This window comes from Dendrobates tinctorius, unplaced genomic scaffold (assembly GCF_039654945.1).
Source record: "Dendrobates tinctorius isolate UK_male_01 unplaced genomic scaffold, ASM3965494v1 ptg000151l, whole genome shotgun sequence".
In the NCBI taxonomy this organism is placed as follows: Eukaryota; Metazoa; Chordata; class Amphibia; order Anura; family Dendrobatidae; genus Dendrobates; species Dendrobates tinctorius.
Genome location: NW_027361818.1, coordinates 26,470,289 through 26,486,450, shown reverse-complemented (window position 1 = coordinate 26,486,450; position 16,162 = coordinate 26,470,289). Strand labels below are relative to the sequence as shown.

At 44.2% G+C, this 16,162-nt stretch overlaps 1 protein-coding gene across 1 annotated transcript; it reads left to right on the top strand.

Annotated features, from left to right (window-relative positions):
• The first annotated feature begins 768 nt into the window (after positions 1 to 768).
• On the top strand, positions 769 to 1,998 carry LOC141050122 (uncharacterized protein F54H12.2-like). The gene is made up of 2 exons (XM_073546953.1): positions 769 to 1,123; positions 1,205 to 1,998. The coding sequence occupies exons 1-2, from the start codon at positions 769 to 771 to the stop codon at positions 1,996 to 1,998; spliced, it is 1,149 nt and encodes a 382-aa protein (XP_073403054.1).
• Positions 1,999 to 16,162: the final 14,164 nt, after the last annotated feature.

The following is a 16,162-nucleotide window of genomic DNA, read 5'->3' as shown; positions in this document are numbered from 1 at the left end:
TCCAACCGTACATCGAGACGTACGATAATAGTCTGGATGAACGGAAGAAGATTTAAGTGGATACTGTATATGTGTATACAGATATAATTCAGCATCAACTTGTGGGGGACAGCTACGTTCAACTTCTGAGAACTGCTCAGATAAGCGGCAAGAGCGGCGAGATTATCACTCTTCAATACACACGGCCCGATTACGTGCCCTTATTCAAGCACCATTTTGACTCTGTGACAATTTCCATCTTATCAGACCAGGGTACCCCCGTTAAATTCAAGTACGGTAAGACTATCGTAAGACTGCATTTCCGGAAGAGGGGCGGATAGCACTCTAAAATGGTGGCTCAAAGGCCTTATGGGGACCCGCTGTTTATGCCCGCTACTATATTGCCCAGTCGGGGCACGGGTTAGAGGGGTTCAGCGGGACTGAGTACATGTATGGTTCCGGTCCGGCCAGAATATTTAAAGGGTTATATTGCCGCTCGGTACCACTTTTCAGAAAAGGTTTAGAATTAGTAAAGCAGCTCGTAAAGACGGCTGTCAGAAACATTGCCAAAGATGCCGTCACTACCGTCTCATCAGCCCTTATGAATAGGATAAATACACAACCCCAGCAAGATGGTGCCGGAATAATTTATGTCGCTAAAAAAACACGAAAAAGAAAGAGACGCTCATGCCCGTCTTTACCGCCAATGCTCATGAATAAAAAATCAACCAAGAGACAAACACGTCAGAAGAGGCTGAGACGCAGTTTGGAGGAGATCTTCTGACCAAAATGTCTTTCCTGCATGATGCTTCTGTAGAGTGCACATTATCTGAACTGGATATTTTTGACATCCCCCCGACGCAGACGAGCATAGAGAAATTCCTATTTGTAGAAGTACAGCCGATTGCCGCTCTCTCAGACAATGCTCCGTTGGAGTTTTTCATATCCGGGAGCGACGATTATTATTATGATCTGAACAACACCCTGCTGTACATAAATTGTTGCATCGTCAAGCAAGATAATTCTGCCATCGCCGCCGGCGCACGTGTGGCTGTCATAAACTATCCTCTGGCCACTCTTTTTAATCAGATCGATATTACTCTGGGAGACCGAGTTATCTCACAATCGAATAATCTATACAGCTGTAGAGCGTACATAGAGACCCTTTTAAATTACAGTTTGCAGACACCGTCCTCGCAATTTACCATCGGTTTGTTCTATTAAGACTCAGCGGGACATCACAATGACCGAAGCCTGGATGGCTCAATTACAGGATTTGTTAAAATAGCCGTTGCAACCGCCCATTTGAAACCTTTGGATCTTCTGGGCCTGATTTTCATGGATATTTTTAATCAACCAAAGCTAATATTGAATGGCCTCGACCTTAAAGTTCAGTTAACGAGAAATAAGGATGTTTTCTGCCTCATGCCGGCTGAAGCCGAGCCGCTGAAAGTGCAAATCACGCAAGCGGCTCTCTATGTAAAGAGAGTGCAGGTATCTCCGGCAGTCCAAATAGGGCACAGTCAGGCCCTCTTATCCGCAACAGCCAAGTGCGCTATTGACCGGACATGTCTGAAAGTGTACAGTATGGCGGCAGGCACACGGACCACTAACTATGAGAACCTATTCCTAGGGCAGATCCCTAAAACGCTTATATTGGGCTTTGTTGATAACGAAGCATTTAGCGGCTCTTATGCTAAAAACCCACTGATGTTCCATCACTACAATGTCAGCCATGCCACGCTCTATCTGGACGGCCTTCAGATCCCAGCTCAGCCTTATAATCCTAATTTTAATGTTGATTTAGCCATAAAAGAGTATATGGCTCTTGCCCATACATCCGGTAAGCAGAAGGCTGATTGTGCCATGGCCATAGATCGTGAAGAATTTATGGATGGATTCACCCTGATGGCGTTTGATTTATTGCTTGATCAAGAACCCGGCGGGCATTTCTCCCTCATTAAACATGTAGCCTGCGTGCTGAAGTCCGATTTGCGCTACCGACCCCCCATACGATAAATATGCTCATTTTTGCAATCAGCACCTCCATTATGGGAATTAATAATAGGAGAGAGATCTTGTATGATTTTAATTAATGAATTGTGTTGAGCGATATCTTCCGATATCAGGAAATATCGGATCGGATTGGATCGGACCGATAACCCAAAAATATCGTGTATCGCCGATTTCGATACCGGAAACCCATGCAAGTCAATGGGGCACAAATATAAACCCTTTCTTTACTTGCACATCCAGTTTGGGAGGAGGGAAGAGTGTGGGTGGTGCGTGGGTGGAGACTGTGCGTGTGTGTGTGCGGGCGGGGTCTGTACGGGCCTCTCAGGGGTCTTTGCGGGCCTGCCGGGGGTCTGTGCGGGCCTGCTGGGGGTCTGTGCGGGCCTGCCGGGGGTCTGTGCGGGCCTGCCTGGAGTCTGTACGGGCTGCCAGGGGTCTGTGCGGGCCTGCCGGGGGTCTGTACGGGCCTGCCGGGGGTCTGTGCGGGCTGCCGGTGGTCTGTGCGGGCCTGTCGGGGGTCTGTGGGGGCTGCCGGGGGTCTGTGTGGGGCTGCCGGGGGTCTGTGTGGGTCTGCCGGGGGTCTGTGCGGGCTGCCGGGGGTCTGTATGGGCCTGCCGGGGGTCTGTGTGGGCCTGCCGGGGGTCTGTGCGGGCCTGCCAGGGGTCTGTACGCGCCTGCCGGGGGTCTGTGCGGGCCTGCCGGGGGTTGTGTGTGTGTGCAGGCATCATCCGATGGGACTACAAGTCCCATCGGGCTATGCCTGCTACAATGACAGTGATTGACACATTAGCCAATGATGGGACAGAAGTAGTCCCATCATCCGGCTAATGTGTTGAATGTAAAAAAAAACAAAAAAAAAACATACATACATACTACATATATACTACATTCATACAACATACATACATACTACATGCTACATACATATTACATATATACTACATTCATACAACATACATACATACTACATGCTACATACATATTACATATATACTACATTCATACAACATACATACATACTACATACTTACTACATACATACAACATACATACAACATGCTACATACATGCAACAAACATGCAGCATACATACTACATACATACTACATACAATACTTTCATACATTCATACAATACATACATATAGACATACAGTACATAAAACCCCCGGCAGCCCGCACAGACCCCCGGCAGGCCCGCACAGACCCCCGGCAGCCCGCACAGACCCCCGGCAGCCCGCACAGACCCCCGGCAGGCCCGCACAGACCGCGCATCATGATGACATCATTTCAGCAGCCAATCACAGTCATGCCATTAGTTAACATGGCTAAGACAACTGGCTCATTGCATTATGGAAACTTCCAATTCCGGTATTCGATATTGTAAAAATATCGGAACTCGGTATCGGAACTTCGATACAGGGAATATCGGCCGATACCCGATATTTGCAGTATAGGAATGCTCAACACTATTAATGAATGATGGACAGTCTACAACTTATCGCGGTACTGAAGGGGGATTGCTATACAGGACCCCTATTCGGCGGCGTGTTTCCGTGTGATTTGCTACCGATGCAACGAATAAAACAACGCCCGCTAGCGTACATCGCGAATACGGACCCGGCGCGTCAAGCCAGATGCCACTGGATATTGATTGTACTCTGCGATGATAAGAAGGCCATATTTTTTGATAGCTACGGGTTTTGTCCTGATAGTATCGAGTTTCCTAGCGAGTTTGCGACTTTCCTGAACAAGAATTGTGAATCTTATTGCTATCAAAGCCTCCATATCCAGGATACATATAGTACTGTATGTGGACATTATTGCGTCTATGTGTTGCATCATTTAGCCTGAGGCTTATCATTCAATAAGATTTTACAGCGCTTTAGTCACGATCTGCAAAAAAATGACAGAATTGTATCCGATTTTGTGTCCGCAGAGAAATCGGCTTTAATGCCGACCCAGAACAGTCGCTATATTGTTCACCAAAAATATGCCTGTCATTCTCAACCCCGCTGACCTGATTGTTTTGCTCAGCTGTCTGTGTGTGTCTGTGTAGAATATGGCACCATTCATAGATAGTGTCTGGTATCCATTACTAAAATTCCCTAATGAGCATTTCATCCCTTTAGAAGACACCGTACTGTCCTGTGTATGTTGAATAATCGCCTTTCAATCATGTGTATGACATTGCTATATTAGTTCAAACCTGTGACCGCTATTCTCAATTACATATGTGACAATAAAGGCTTTTTTAAACCTGACGATGGCTTCAACCGCTCATATTTTAACGCATAACTCTGACATCTGGTTGTTGTTTCTGCAAAACTTGCTGGTAGTAAAAGAATCTCTTCCACAAACAGTGGCTTTGTTTATCCCAACTAGAAAAAACAGATTTCCCTGCTAGGAAAAACAACTTTCCTATGAGACGCACATTTTCGGGCAAACAATGCCTGCTATTTACTTGCCTCGCTTCTCCAAAAAAAAATTAAAAAAAATCACTACTACATCTTACTGAACACAAACTACTTATAAAAACCCGTGTATCAAATAAATACATTGCTGATGAATAGAAAGCCGCATCAACTCTCCTTTAAAATTAGATTCTTAATTATATAATGTGAGAATCATAGAATCATAGAATCATAGAATCGTAGAGTTGGAAGGGACCTCCTGGGCCATCTGGTCCAACCCCCTGCTCAAAGCAGGATTCGCTAAATCATCCCAGTCAGATGTCTGTCCAGCCTCTGTTTGAAGACTTCCATTGAAGGAGAACTCACCACTTCTCGTGGCAGCCTGTTCCACTCATTGATCACTCTAACTGTCAAAAAGTTTTTTCTAATATCTAATCTGTGTCTCCTCCCATTCAGTTTCATCCCATTGCTTCTAGTCTTTCCTTGTGCAAATGAGAATAAAGATGATCCTTCTACGATGTGAAAGCCCTTAAGATATTTGTAGACGCCTATTAAGTCTCCTCTCAGTCTTCTCTTTTGCAAACTAAACATTCCCAAATCCTGCAACCTTTCCTCATAAGACAGGGTTTACAGACCGGTCACCATTCTGGTCGCTCTTTTCTGAACTTGCTCCAGTTTGTTGATGTCTTTTTTAAAATGTGGTGCCCAAAACTGGACACAATATTCCAGATGAGGTCTGACCAAAGAGGAGTAGAGGGCAATAATGACTTCACGTGATCTAGACTGTAGGCTTCTGTTAATACATCCTAGAATTGCATTTGCCTTTTTTTGCTGCTGCATCACACTGTTGACTCATATTCAGTTTGTGATCTATTAGTATACCCAAGTCTTTTTCACATGTGCTGTCACTTAGCCCTATTCCTCCCATTCTATATATGCTTTTTTCATTTTTATTGCCCAGATGTAGCATTTTGCATTTTTCCCTGTTAAAAACCATTCTGTTAGTTGCTGCCCACTTCTCCAGTTTATTTATATCTTTTTGAATCCTCTCTCTCTCTTCTCTAGTGTTAGCTATCCCTCCTAGCTTTGTGTCATCAGCAAATTTAATCAGTTTGCCCTCAATTCCTTCATCTAAATTGTTGATAAAGATGTTGAACAATACAGGGCCCAGGACAGAGCCCTGTGGTACCCCATTTGAGACATTCTTCCAACTGGATGTGCAGCCATTTACGACCACTCTTTGGGTCCGGTCACTAAGTCAGTTATGAATCCACCTAACAGTTGCCTTGTCCATTCCATACTTAGTCATTTTTTCAATAAGGATTGTGTGAGATACTTTGTCAAATGCTTTGCTGAAGTCAAGATATACTATATCTACAGCATTTCCTTGATCCACCCAATCAGTGATACCGTCATAGAAGGAAATTAAGTTAGTCTGACATGACTTATTAGTTACAAACCCATGCTGACTCTGTTTAATCACTTCATTCTTATCCAGGTACTGACATACATGTTGTTTAATAATTTGTTCAAAGATCTTTCCTGGTATAGAAGTCAGACTCACCGGCCTACAGTTGCCTGGGTCCACCTTCTTCCCCTTTTTGAAGTTAGGAACAACATTTGCTCTTCTCCAGTCTTCTGGGACTTCTCCTGTTCTTCAAGAATTTTCAAAGATTATGGAGAGGGGTTCAAAATCAATACAAACCCCCAGGAATATAAATTCAATTCCTATAAAATCACAATTAACAACAAGCGGCCCCTGAGACCTCTGTGTTATAAGTCTCCTATAAAATCACATTCCTACTGATAGGATATAAAGTGGGGATTGCTGTAGGCAATGAATACGATGCTGGGATATAAAGCCGTATCAAATGCTGCAGAAACACACATGTATATTGCTCTATGTGAGCCCCATTCTATCAATTAAATGACATGAAATAGACGAGGCTATAAAAATCAAACTATTAAATTCTGTTATAACTCTCCTATAAAATGAGAATCTTACTGATATAAAGTAAGAATCAAGTAAATACAAGGCTCAGGAATATAAAATCAATTCCTATAAAAAATCATGAAGGAAGCCTCCTCAAACTCCACAGCTGCAAGCCAGCTGGCTTGGCAGGGGGCGTGGTAGCTGTAAATTTGATGATTGGTCCAGTAGCTACACTACTTATCTCATAGTGGCTTTTTCATTGAGAACATAAGATTCCTCAGCAGAGAATGTGCTCCTGTAAGTGGCAGAGTCATAAAACTGCCAGATAAACAATCAGCCAAACCAATGTTTGGCCAAAACCTATATAATGTTTGGAGGGCTTAACCTGTGACCTATGATGTCCTCTCACTATCCGGATAAGCTATAAATTAGCTGCTGTATATTTCCTACTTCTGCTTTTATACAAACTATGATAACACCTCCTGATTGGCTACAGTGTACCATGTGATGTGAAACCTATTGACCATATTTAAAGACATGTGAATCTTTCTGATTAATGCCAACATCAGCAATATGTAAAATGTTGATGGCTATTTAAGATAATTAATGTGAAGTAAATACAAAATTGCTCGCATTTGCCAGAGTCAGCTAATCTTAAATTCTGCAAGTATTTTATTTGCCAGAAACCAGTTTGGGCAATTCAAGATGTAATTGTAATGAATGGAAGCGGAGGCACAGATGTTGAAGTTCACATTCATTTATTGCTATTTTCGTGGAACCACGGGACCACAATTCGGGGGCTCCAAAGGGGGCGTGACTATGCGAACCCCAGACATCTGTAGTAAGACCCCTCAAACAGGATCAGAATGGAATGTCCGAAGGACACAGGTGCTGCCTCCAGTTAGACCCCGGACACATGGAAGCTGGCCCAGAAAAACAGGGATAAAAGATAGCATAGAACGTGAGAGGCGGGAAGCTGCTGGATGGGAGGAAGCTGGCTCATGCAGTACTGATGTCAGCGTGGGAATGGAGTAGCAAGTCACTGATAGTCTAAGAAGAAAAACACTATTAGCTGGGTGCTGGCGGGACACTGGAAAAGCACAAAAGATCACATGCACGTCAGAACACTAATAATAATAATAATGTTATTTCTATAGCGCCAACATATTCCGCAGCACTTTAGATTTCAGAGGGGACATGTACAGAGAGTAGACATTACAGCATAACAATAATCACATAGATCATAACAGACACCAAAAGGAATGAGGGCCCTGCTCGCAAGCTTACAGTCTATGAGGAAAATGGGGAGACACAAAAGGTGGATGGTAACAATTGCTTTTATTGTTTGGACCAGCCATAGTGTAAGAATCGGGTGTTCCTATGATGCTGCATGAACCAGATAACAGTCTAAATATGTAACAGTACAGACACAGAGGGCTATTAAATGCATAAAGCATGTGAGAACATGATGCGAGGAACCAGAAACTACCAAAAGGAAACACTTGTTGCTCCAGCGCCCTCTCTATGGCAGAGGAGCCAGAAATAGCACACACAATGACACCACTTGTTAACAGCATATTTTTAAAGATGTGTCTGTCTCTTTAAGAGACCGGGAGCATTCGCGCGACCTCAGCATCTTACCCGGGGATGTGCTGGCCGCGTCCAAGGAAGAAGTAGCAGGGGAGAGACCAGAGGTAGAGTGACGGGGAGCAGACTGAGAGCAGGGACCCCAACAGGGACCCCGCGGAGGTACATGCACGAGTGCTACAGTATCCCCATCATTATACCCCCCTTTTTCAAGCCTGCATAAAATCTCTCCAGTAAGGGAGGAGCCTGGATTTTTTATTTAGGTTCCTATGACCTCTCCCCAGGACCAAAGTCCTTCCAGTCCACCAAGAAATAGGTCCTACCCCTTACTCTCTTTGTGGCCAAAATATTTTCTACCTCAGACATCCTCCTCACTGACAGGATCTGGAGTGGTACCCGGGTCCTTAAAGAAGGAGCTCAAGACTACTGGTTTGAAGAGGGAAGTATGGAAAGAGTTAGGCACACGTAATGAAGCAGGCAATTTCAATTTATACGAGACTGCATTAATTTGTTTCTAGACTTAAAAAGGGCCAATGAAGCAGGGACCCAATTTGTAGGAGGGCATCTTCAGACGGATGTACTTGGAAGAGAGACACATCCAGGCATCTTTTGTCCTCATGTCTCTTCATACGTTGTGAGGCTTTTTCCAGGGCGGACTTGGTGTCACACCACACTTTAGAGAATTCCTCTTCAAAGGTGTCAGCTGCAGGGATGCCAGAAGGCCCAGAGACAGGAAGAGGGATTCCGGGTTGAAGTCCAAACACAATCTGGAAAGGAGACCTTTCAGAGGATTTTCTTACTTGATTATTATACGAAAACTCTGCCCATGGCAGTAACTTGACCCAGTCATCATGATGCTCATTGACGAAGTGATGCAAGAAACCGAGCAAGATTTGATTGGTCCTCTCCACTTGTCCATTGGATTGAGGATGGTAAGAAGAAGAAAAGTCTAGTTCTACCTTCATTAGTTTACAGACCGGTCTCCAGAACTTCAAAGTGAACTGTACACCCTTGTCGGACACAATGTGGAGAGGAAACCCATGGAGACGGAAGATGTGCTGCATGAAATAGTCAACAAGCTCAGAAGCAGACGGAAGACCAGACAGAGGAACAAAGTGAGCAATCATTGAAAAGCATTAAAAAAAAAGAAAAAAGGTCAGCTCACACCTTAAACATTCAGGAACCCGAGCATGGAAGATCTGTGGTGCAGCAGGATTAACAATCGATAGAAGAATAGATCCAGCTCTTAGTTCCTTTAAAATTCATCTTTTATTGGAGTAAAAATATTAATAACCCAACTTCATTTTTACAGTATAGTGTCACCAATATCCCCAGGGATTCATAATCAGATGCGTTTCGAGCTTGAAATGAAAAAAATTTTTGTCAACCCTATTTAAACCTGTCACAAACAAGTGAAAACACTGACAATCAATGCAATTAAGGAATTAATCATTATTCGCTGTTTAACAAATGTTAATAACTGTGGTAGGAGTCTTTTAGTATATAATATAATCAATAAGATATTATCCCTAAAACACCAAGTGAAAATATAAAAACAAAAATTTTTTAAAATATAAAATACACAATATCCTACATTGCTTCCAAAAAACACAAAAAGCAGACATATACACGCTAATTATATATAATAATATGTTAAATCTTGTTTAATGTCCATTCCCATAGGGGTTCTAGTTTTAAAAGTATATATCCACCAAGACTCTCTATTCAATAATTTTCTTTGATGGTCTCCCCCTCTTAGCTGTTTAACAACGTTTTCTATCCCAATTATTTATTTGCCCAGACGGCAAGTTTTGCAGTTTTGTTACAGGCCCACGAAGGACAGGCTGTGACACACTCCAGGATATTTTGCCCATGGTAGGCCACCAATGGTAATGGGAGATAAGTTGCAAAGTCTTTTTCTGACCAGCATGACCGCTCAACTTGAAAGAGTGACCCCACCGAAGGATACGATTCCTGTCCGAAGTGGGTGCAAGAACTTTTCCTGGGAGAAGCCGAGAGATATTGACAGAGGCTGCTGGCACTAACCTGGATGGCTCGATGATATGTTGAGGTTCTTCCTCTAAATGAGGGGCAGGAAAGCTCTGGAGAGTGCATCGGCCTTGACATTCTTGTTAGCTGGATGAAAATGAAGAGCAAAATTAAATCGTACAAAAAGCAAGGCCCACCTGCCCTGGTAGGGATTCAACCTCTGTGAAGACTGGAGATAAGCAAAGTCTTTATGATCGGTGAATATGACAACCTGGTGAACTGCTCCCTTGAGGAGGTGTCGCCATTCTTGCAGGGCCAACTTGATCGTCAACAATTCCCAATCTCCAATGGAATAGTTCCTTTCAGGAGTGGAAAAAACCTTCGAGAAAAAACCACAAGAGACCATAGGACCGGTAGACGATTTTTGAGAGAGAACCACCTATGGAGGAAGCATCTACCTTGAGAAAAAATTGTTTATCAGAGTCTGGTCGATGGAGAACGGGCCTGGAAAAGACGGCTTCTTTGAAATATGCAAAGGTCTCTTCCACCTCTGGAGTCCTATCCTTGGGATTAACACCTTTCGAGTTAAAGCCGATATGGGTGACACTCGAGTAGAGAAGTGTGGAATAAATTGGCGGTAATATATGGAGAATCCCAGGACCATTGAGTTGCTTTAAAGGGAACCTGTCACCCCCTCCAGGTGTTTTTAAGTAAATGAGCTACCTTGTGCAGCACTAATGCTGCCTTCTGCCAAGGTGGCTCTTTTATTTAGCGTCCCTTCCACCGCAGAAATAATCGTTTATAAAATTTGTGAGACATACCAGAATATTGACCGGTGGGCAGGGCTTTCCCCCTCTGACACCGACGCCTCACATCTGTCAGTCATGTCCTCCTCCAGTCTCTGCTCCGCCTCCTCAGCGTTCATTTGAAATCCTGGCTCCTGCACTGTACTATTTATTCTTGGGCATGCGTAGTAGGCACTGCCTGTGCTCTGACATCACTGCCTGTCATTCCTATTGCGCCTGCATGGACGCGCAGCCAGAGATCCCGACCTGTAGTTGCTTAAGATTTATTCACACTGCGGGGCTGGGAATCTTGGGCATGCGCAGTAGTTCTCTGCGGCGCTCTCTCAAATCTCTCAGCCTCTTTCCTACTGTGCAGTGTCATAGGAATCGTCAGCTCATCACTAATTTCTATGACACTGCACAGAAGGAAAGAGGCTGAGGGATTTGAGGGAGAGCTGCAGAGAACTATTGCGCATGCCCAAGATTCACAGTCCCACAGTGTGAATAAATCATAAGCAACTGCGGGGCCGGATCTCTGGCTGCCCGTCCATGCAGGTGCAATGGGAATGACAGGCAGTGATGTCAGAATGCCTGGAGGGGGTGAGAGGTTCCCTTTAAGCCCGGACCGGCGAGGCCACTTGAGAATAATAGATAACTTCTCCAGATCCATCGTTAGACCTGTGGACCAGACTACGTAACCGAGAAAAGGCAGAGATGATTGCTCGATGACGCATTTCTCAAACTTGGCGTACAGTCTGTTCTCCCTGAACCTTTGTAAGACCTGGCGAACCTGTATCCGATGAGTGGCTACGTCTGTGGAGTAAATCAAGATGTCATCCAAGTAGATAACACATGAATAGAGAAGATCTCTAAAAATGTTGTTTACAAACTCCTGGAAGACAGTGGGTGCATTACTGAGGCCAAATGGCATCAGATATTCATAGTGTCTATCTCAAGTGTTGAATGCTGTTTTCCATTCGTCTCCTTGACGTATACGAATCAGGTTGTAGGCCCCTCTGAGATCTAACTTGGTGAAGATCTTGGCACCACAGAGACGATCAAACAGCTCTGAAATAAGCGGTAACGGATATCTATTTTTTACCGTGATCTGGTTTAACCCCCTGTTATCGATACATGGCCAAAGAGTTCTGTCCTTTTAATTAACGAAGAAGTATCCTTTATTTCTGGATAAATCCTCTAGTCAGGTTCTCCTGGATGTAGTCTGACATGGCCTTGGTCTCTGTATGGGAAAGAGGATAAATTTGCCCCCGAGGGGGAGACGTCCTGGGAAGCAGATCAATGGAACAGTCATACGACCTGTGTGATGGTAGACTCTCTGCTTACTTTTTCCCGGAGACATCAGAGAAGTCTCAGTAAAAGGATGGTAAACCGGGTAGGGCGGTTGGCTGAGCTGAAGGAGTAACAGTACGGATGGGAGTGATACATCGATCGAAGCAGGAGTCTCCCCAGCGCAAGATTTCTTCAGTCCTCCAATTTAGGACAGGTTCATGCATCCAGAGTAAACCTAGAAGCAAGGGGTGAGACAAACCAGGCAAAACATAAAAACAGATTCTTTCAGAATGCGATAGACCTACCTGAAGTTTCACTAGCTCAGTCTGGAACCGAACCACGGAAGTCACCCGCAATGGATTTGGAATCTGATAACAGGCACAACCTATTGCTGCATGAGATTCCCGGTGGCTACGGAATACAGGTAGCAAAGTTCCAAAAATATTATCGTGCTGAAGGACATGGAGACAGTGATTTGCAGATATGGAGAGGGATGATTCTTACCCAGGGAAGCCTCTCCTACCGACCCTAGATTCTGGAGTTTCCCGTCCTCTCTGAACAGACGCGGATCCTATGCTCTGAACTACCACAGTAGAAACATTGCCCTTCCACGTGGCACGCCTCCTGGCACTGCCTGGCCAAGCTCACTTGATCCACTTGCATAGCTTCAGGAAGAGAGGCTGGAGACAGAGAAGCAGATGGTTTCAGGAGACTAAGATCCATGCGATAAGGTCTCCTTTCCTTCTTAGATTCCCTAGAACATTCTTGAAACCAAAGATCAATCCATGTTGCTAATGATATCAGGTAATCCAGAGTCGCAGGAGTATCCCAGCCCACCAGGTCATCCTTTATTCTCCCACACAAACCTTCCCAGAAGGTAGCCACCAAAGCCTAGTCATTCCAGGATAACTCTGAAGAAAGTATCCAGAACCAAACTGCATACTGAGCCACCGTGAGACTCTCCTGGTGTAGACGAAGAAGTTGTCAAAGTACGGCCAGGCTCATTGAAGGTCCTGTGGAACGCCTCTAGAAAAGGCTGGAGATTATTAATCAGAGGGTCCCCTCTCTCCCACAACGAATTTAGCCAGGCGAGGGCCTCTGCAGCGAGGTGCGACATAATGAAGCCCACTTTGGTCCATTCAGAGACAGACATATGCCCCAGGAGTTCAAAATGCAGTTTGCATTGATTTATGAACCCCTGACACTGAGTGGGATCACCGTTAAACCGAGAGGGGCTGCCAGAAGAAGTCCTTTACCTGCCGAACAACAGGGAACCTGGGACCCGGTGGTCAAGACGGGAGTAGCCGAGGATATCACTGAGTCCATACATGTGGACAAGTTGTGCAGATAGGTCATGATCTTGACCTGCTGACCTCTCAGGCGAGTAACCTCTTGACACAACTCTGCAGCTGGAGGTGCTTGAGACCCAGCGGGTTCCATGGCTGGAGCAATCTGTAACGAATGGATGCGGAGGCACAGATGTTGAAGTGTACATTTGTTTATTGCTATTTTCATGGAACCATGGGACCACGGCCCGGGGGCTCGAAAGGGGGTTTGACTATGCAAACCCCAGACACTCGTAGTAAGAATCAGAATGGAATGTCCGAGGGACACAGATGCTACCTCCAGTTAGACCCTGGACACGTGGAAGCTGGCTCAGCGGAACAGGTGAACAGGCAGGGATAACAGGTAGCGTAGAACTTGACAGCTGGGAAGCGGCTGGACGGGTCGGAACTGGATCAGGCAGTACTGACGTCGATGTGGGTAACGGAGTGACAGAGGGCAGAGCAGGATGGAACTTGCACAAGCAGCACAGGTATCGTCCTGGGTATGGAGTTGCAAGCCGCTGATAGTCTAAGAAGACAAACAGTATTAGCTGGGTGCTGGGGCACTGGAAAAGCACAACAGATCACAGGCACATCAGAACACTAAACCGGAGACTAGCAACAGGAAACACTTGTTGCTCCAGCAGCCTCTCTGTGGCAGAGGAGCCAGAAATAGCACACACAATGACACCATTGGTTAACGGCATATTTTAAAAAAAGCGCGTTGTCTCTATAAAAGACCAGGAGCGTGCGACCTCAGCATCATACCTGGGGATGTGCTGGCCGTGCGCCAGGAAGCAGGAGCAGGGGAGAGACCAGAAGCAGAGTGGCAGGGAGCAGATTGAGAGCAGGGACCCCGACGGTGACCCTGCAGATGTACGGGCTTGGGTGTTACAGTAATACTATATTGTTACTTGTACATTTACTGCAAGATAGTTGTTTTGGCCATGTTTATAATTTGGCTCTTTTCAGCCTTTATTCTTTTAACCTTAGGATATCTAACAACTTGTAGCAGACACCAATATTTGTATGTGACATTTATAACACTGACGCGTACCTTTGTGACAGAGATAACAAAGCACGAGCATGACCACTACAACTACCCCCATTAAAGCTTTGAAAACTGTTAATTTCAAATCCTTTCCTACCCAACTACTCATGATTGACTCAGATCAGTAGTAATTCATAGAAATAAATATTTATACTTTATTATAATCATTTAACATTATGGGAAATAAAAAAACTACAATGTAACTAAAAGAAAATGTTAGTGTTCCAATATTTAGAATATTGTGAATGTTGTGAATTCTAGGCTCATAGAATCATAGAATCATAGAATCATAGAATCATAGAATCGTAGAGTTGGAAGGGACCTCCTGGGCCATCTGGTCCAACCCCCTGCTCAAAGCAGGATTCGCTAAATCATCCCAGTCAGATGTCTGTCCAGCCTCTGTTTGAAGACTTCCATTGAAGGAGAACTCACCACTTCTCGTGGCAGCCTGTTCCACTCATTGATCACTCTAACTGTCAAAAAGTTTTTTCTAATATCTAATCTGTGTCTCCTCCCATTCAGTTTCATCCCATTGCTTCTAGTCTTTCCTTGTGCAAATGAGAATAAAGTTGATCCTTCTACAATGTGACAGCCCTTTAGATATTTGTAGACAGCTATTAAGTCTCCTCTCAGTCTTCTCTTTTGCAAACTAAACATTCCCAAATCCTGCAACCTTTCCTCATAAGACAGGGTTTGCAGACCGGTCACCATTCTGGTCGCTCTTTTCTGAACTTGCTCCAGTTTGTTGATGTCTTTTTTAAAATGTGGTGCCCAAAACTGGACACAATATTCCAGATGAGGTCTGACCAAAGATAAGTAGAGGGAAATAATGACTTCACGTGATCTAGACTGTATGCTTCTGTTAATACATCCTAGAATTGCATTTGCCTTTTTTGCTGCTGCATCACACTGTTGACTCATATTCAGTCTGTGATCTATTAGTATACCCAAGTCTTTTTCACATGTGCTGTCACTTAGCCCTATTCCTCCCATTCTATATATGCTTTTTCCATTTTTATTGCCCAGATGTAGTACTTTGCATTTCTCCCTGTTAAAAACCATTCTGTTAGTTGCTGCCCACTTCTCCAGTTTATTTAAATCTTTTTGAATCCTCTCTCTCTCTTCTCTAGTATTAGCTATCCCTCCTAGCTTTGTGTCATCAGCAAATTTAATCAGTTTACCCTCAATTCCTTCATCTAAATCGTTGATAAAGATGTTGAACAATACAGGGCCCAGGACAGAGCCCTGTGGTACCCCACTTGAGACATTCTTCCAACTGGATGTGCAGCCATTTACGACCACTCTTTGGGTCCGATCACTAAGCCAGTTATGAATCCACCTAACAGTTGCCTTGTCCATTCCATACTTAATCATTTTTTCAATAAGGATTGTATGAGAGACTTTGTCAAATGCTTTGCTGAAGTCAAGATATACTATATCTACAGCATTTCCTTGATCCACCCAATCAGTGATACCGTCATAGAAGGAAATTAAGTTAGTCTGACATGACTTATTAGTTACAAACCCATGCTGACTCTGTTTAATCACTTCATTCTTATCCAGGTATTGACATACATGTTGTTTAATAATTTGTTCAAAGATCTTTCCTGGTATAGAAGTCAGACTCACCGGCCTATAGTTACCTGGGTCCACCTTCTTCCCCTTTTTGAAGATAGGAACAACATTTACTCTTCTCCAGTCTTCTGGGACTTCTCCTGTTCTCCAAGAATTTTCAAAGATTATAGAGAGGGGTTCAAAAATTTCTTCTGCTATCTCCTTCAGTACTCTGGGGTGTAA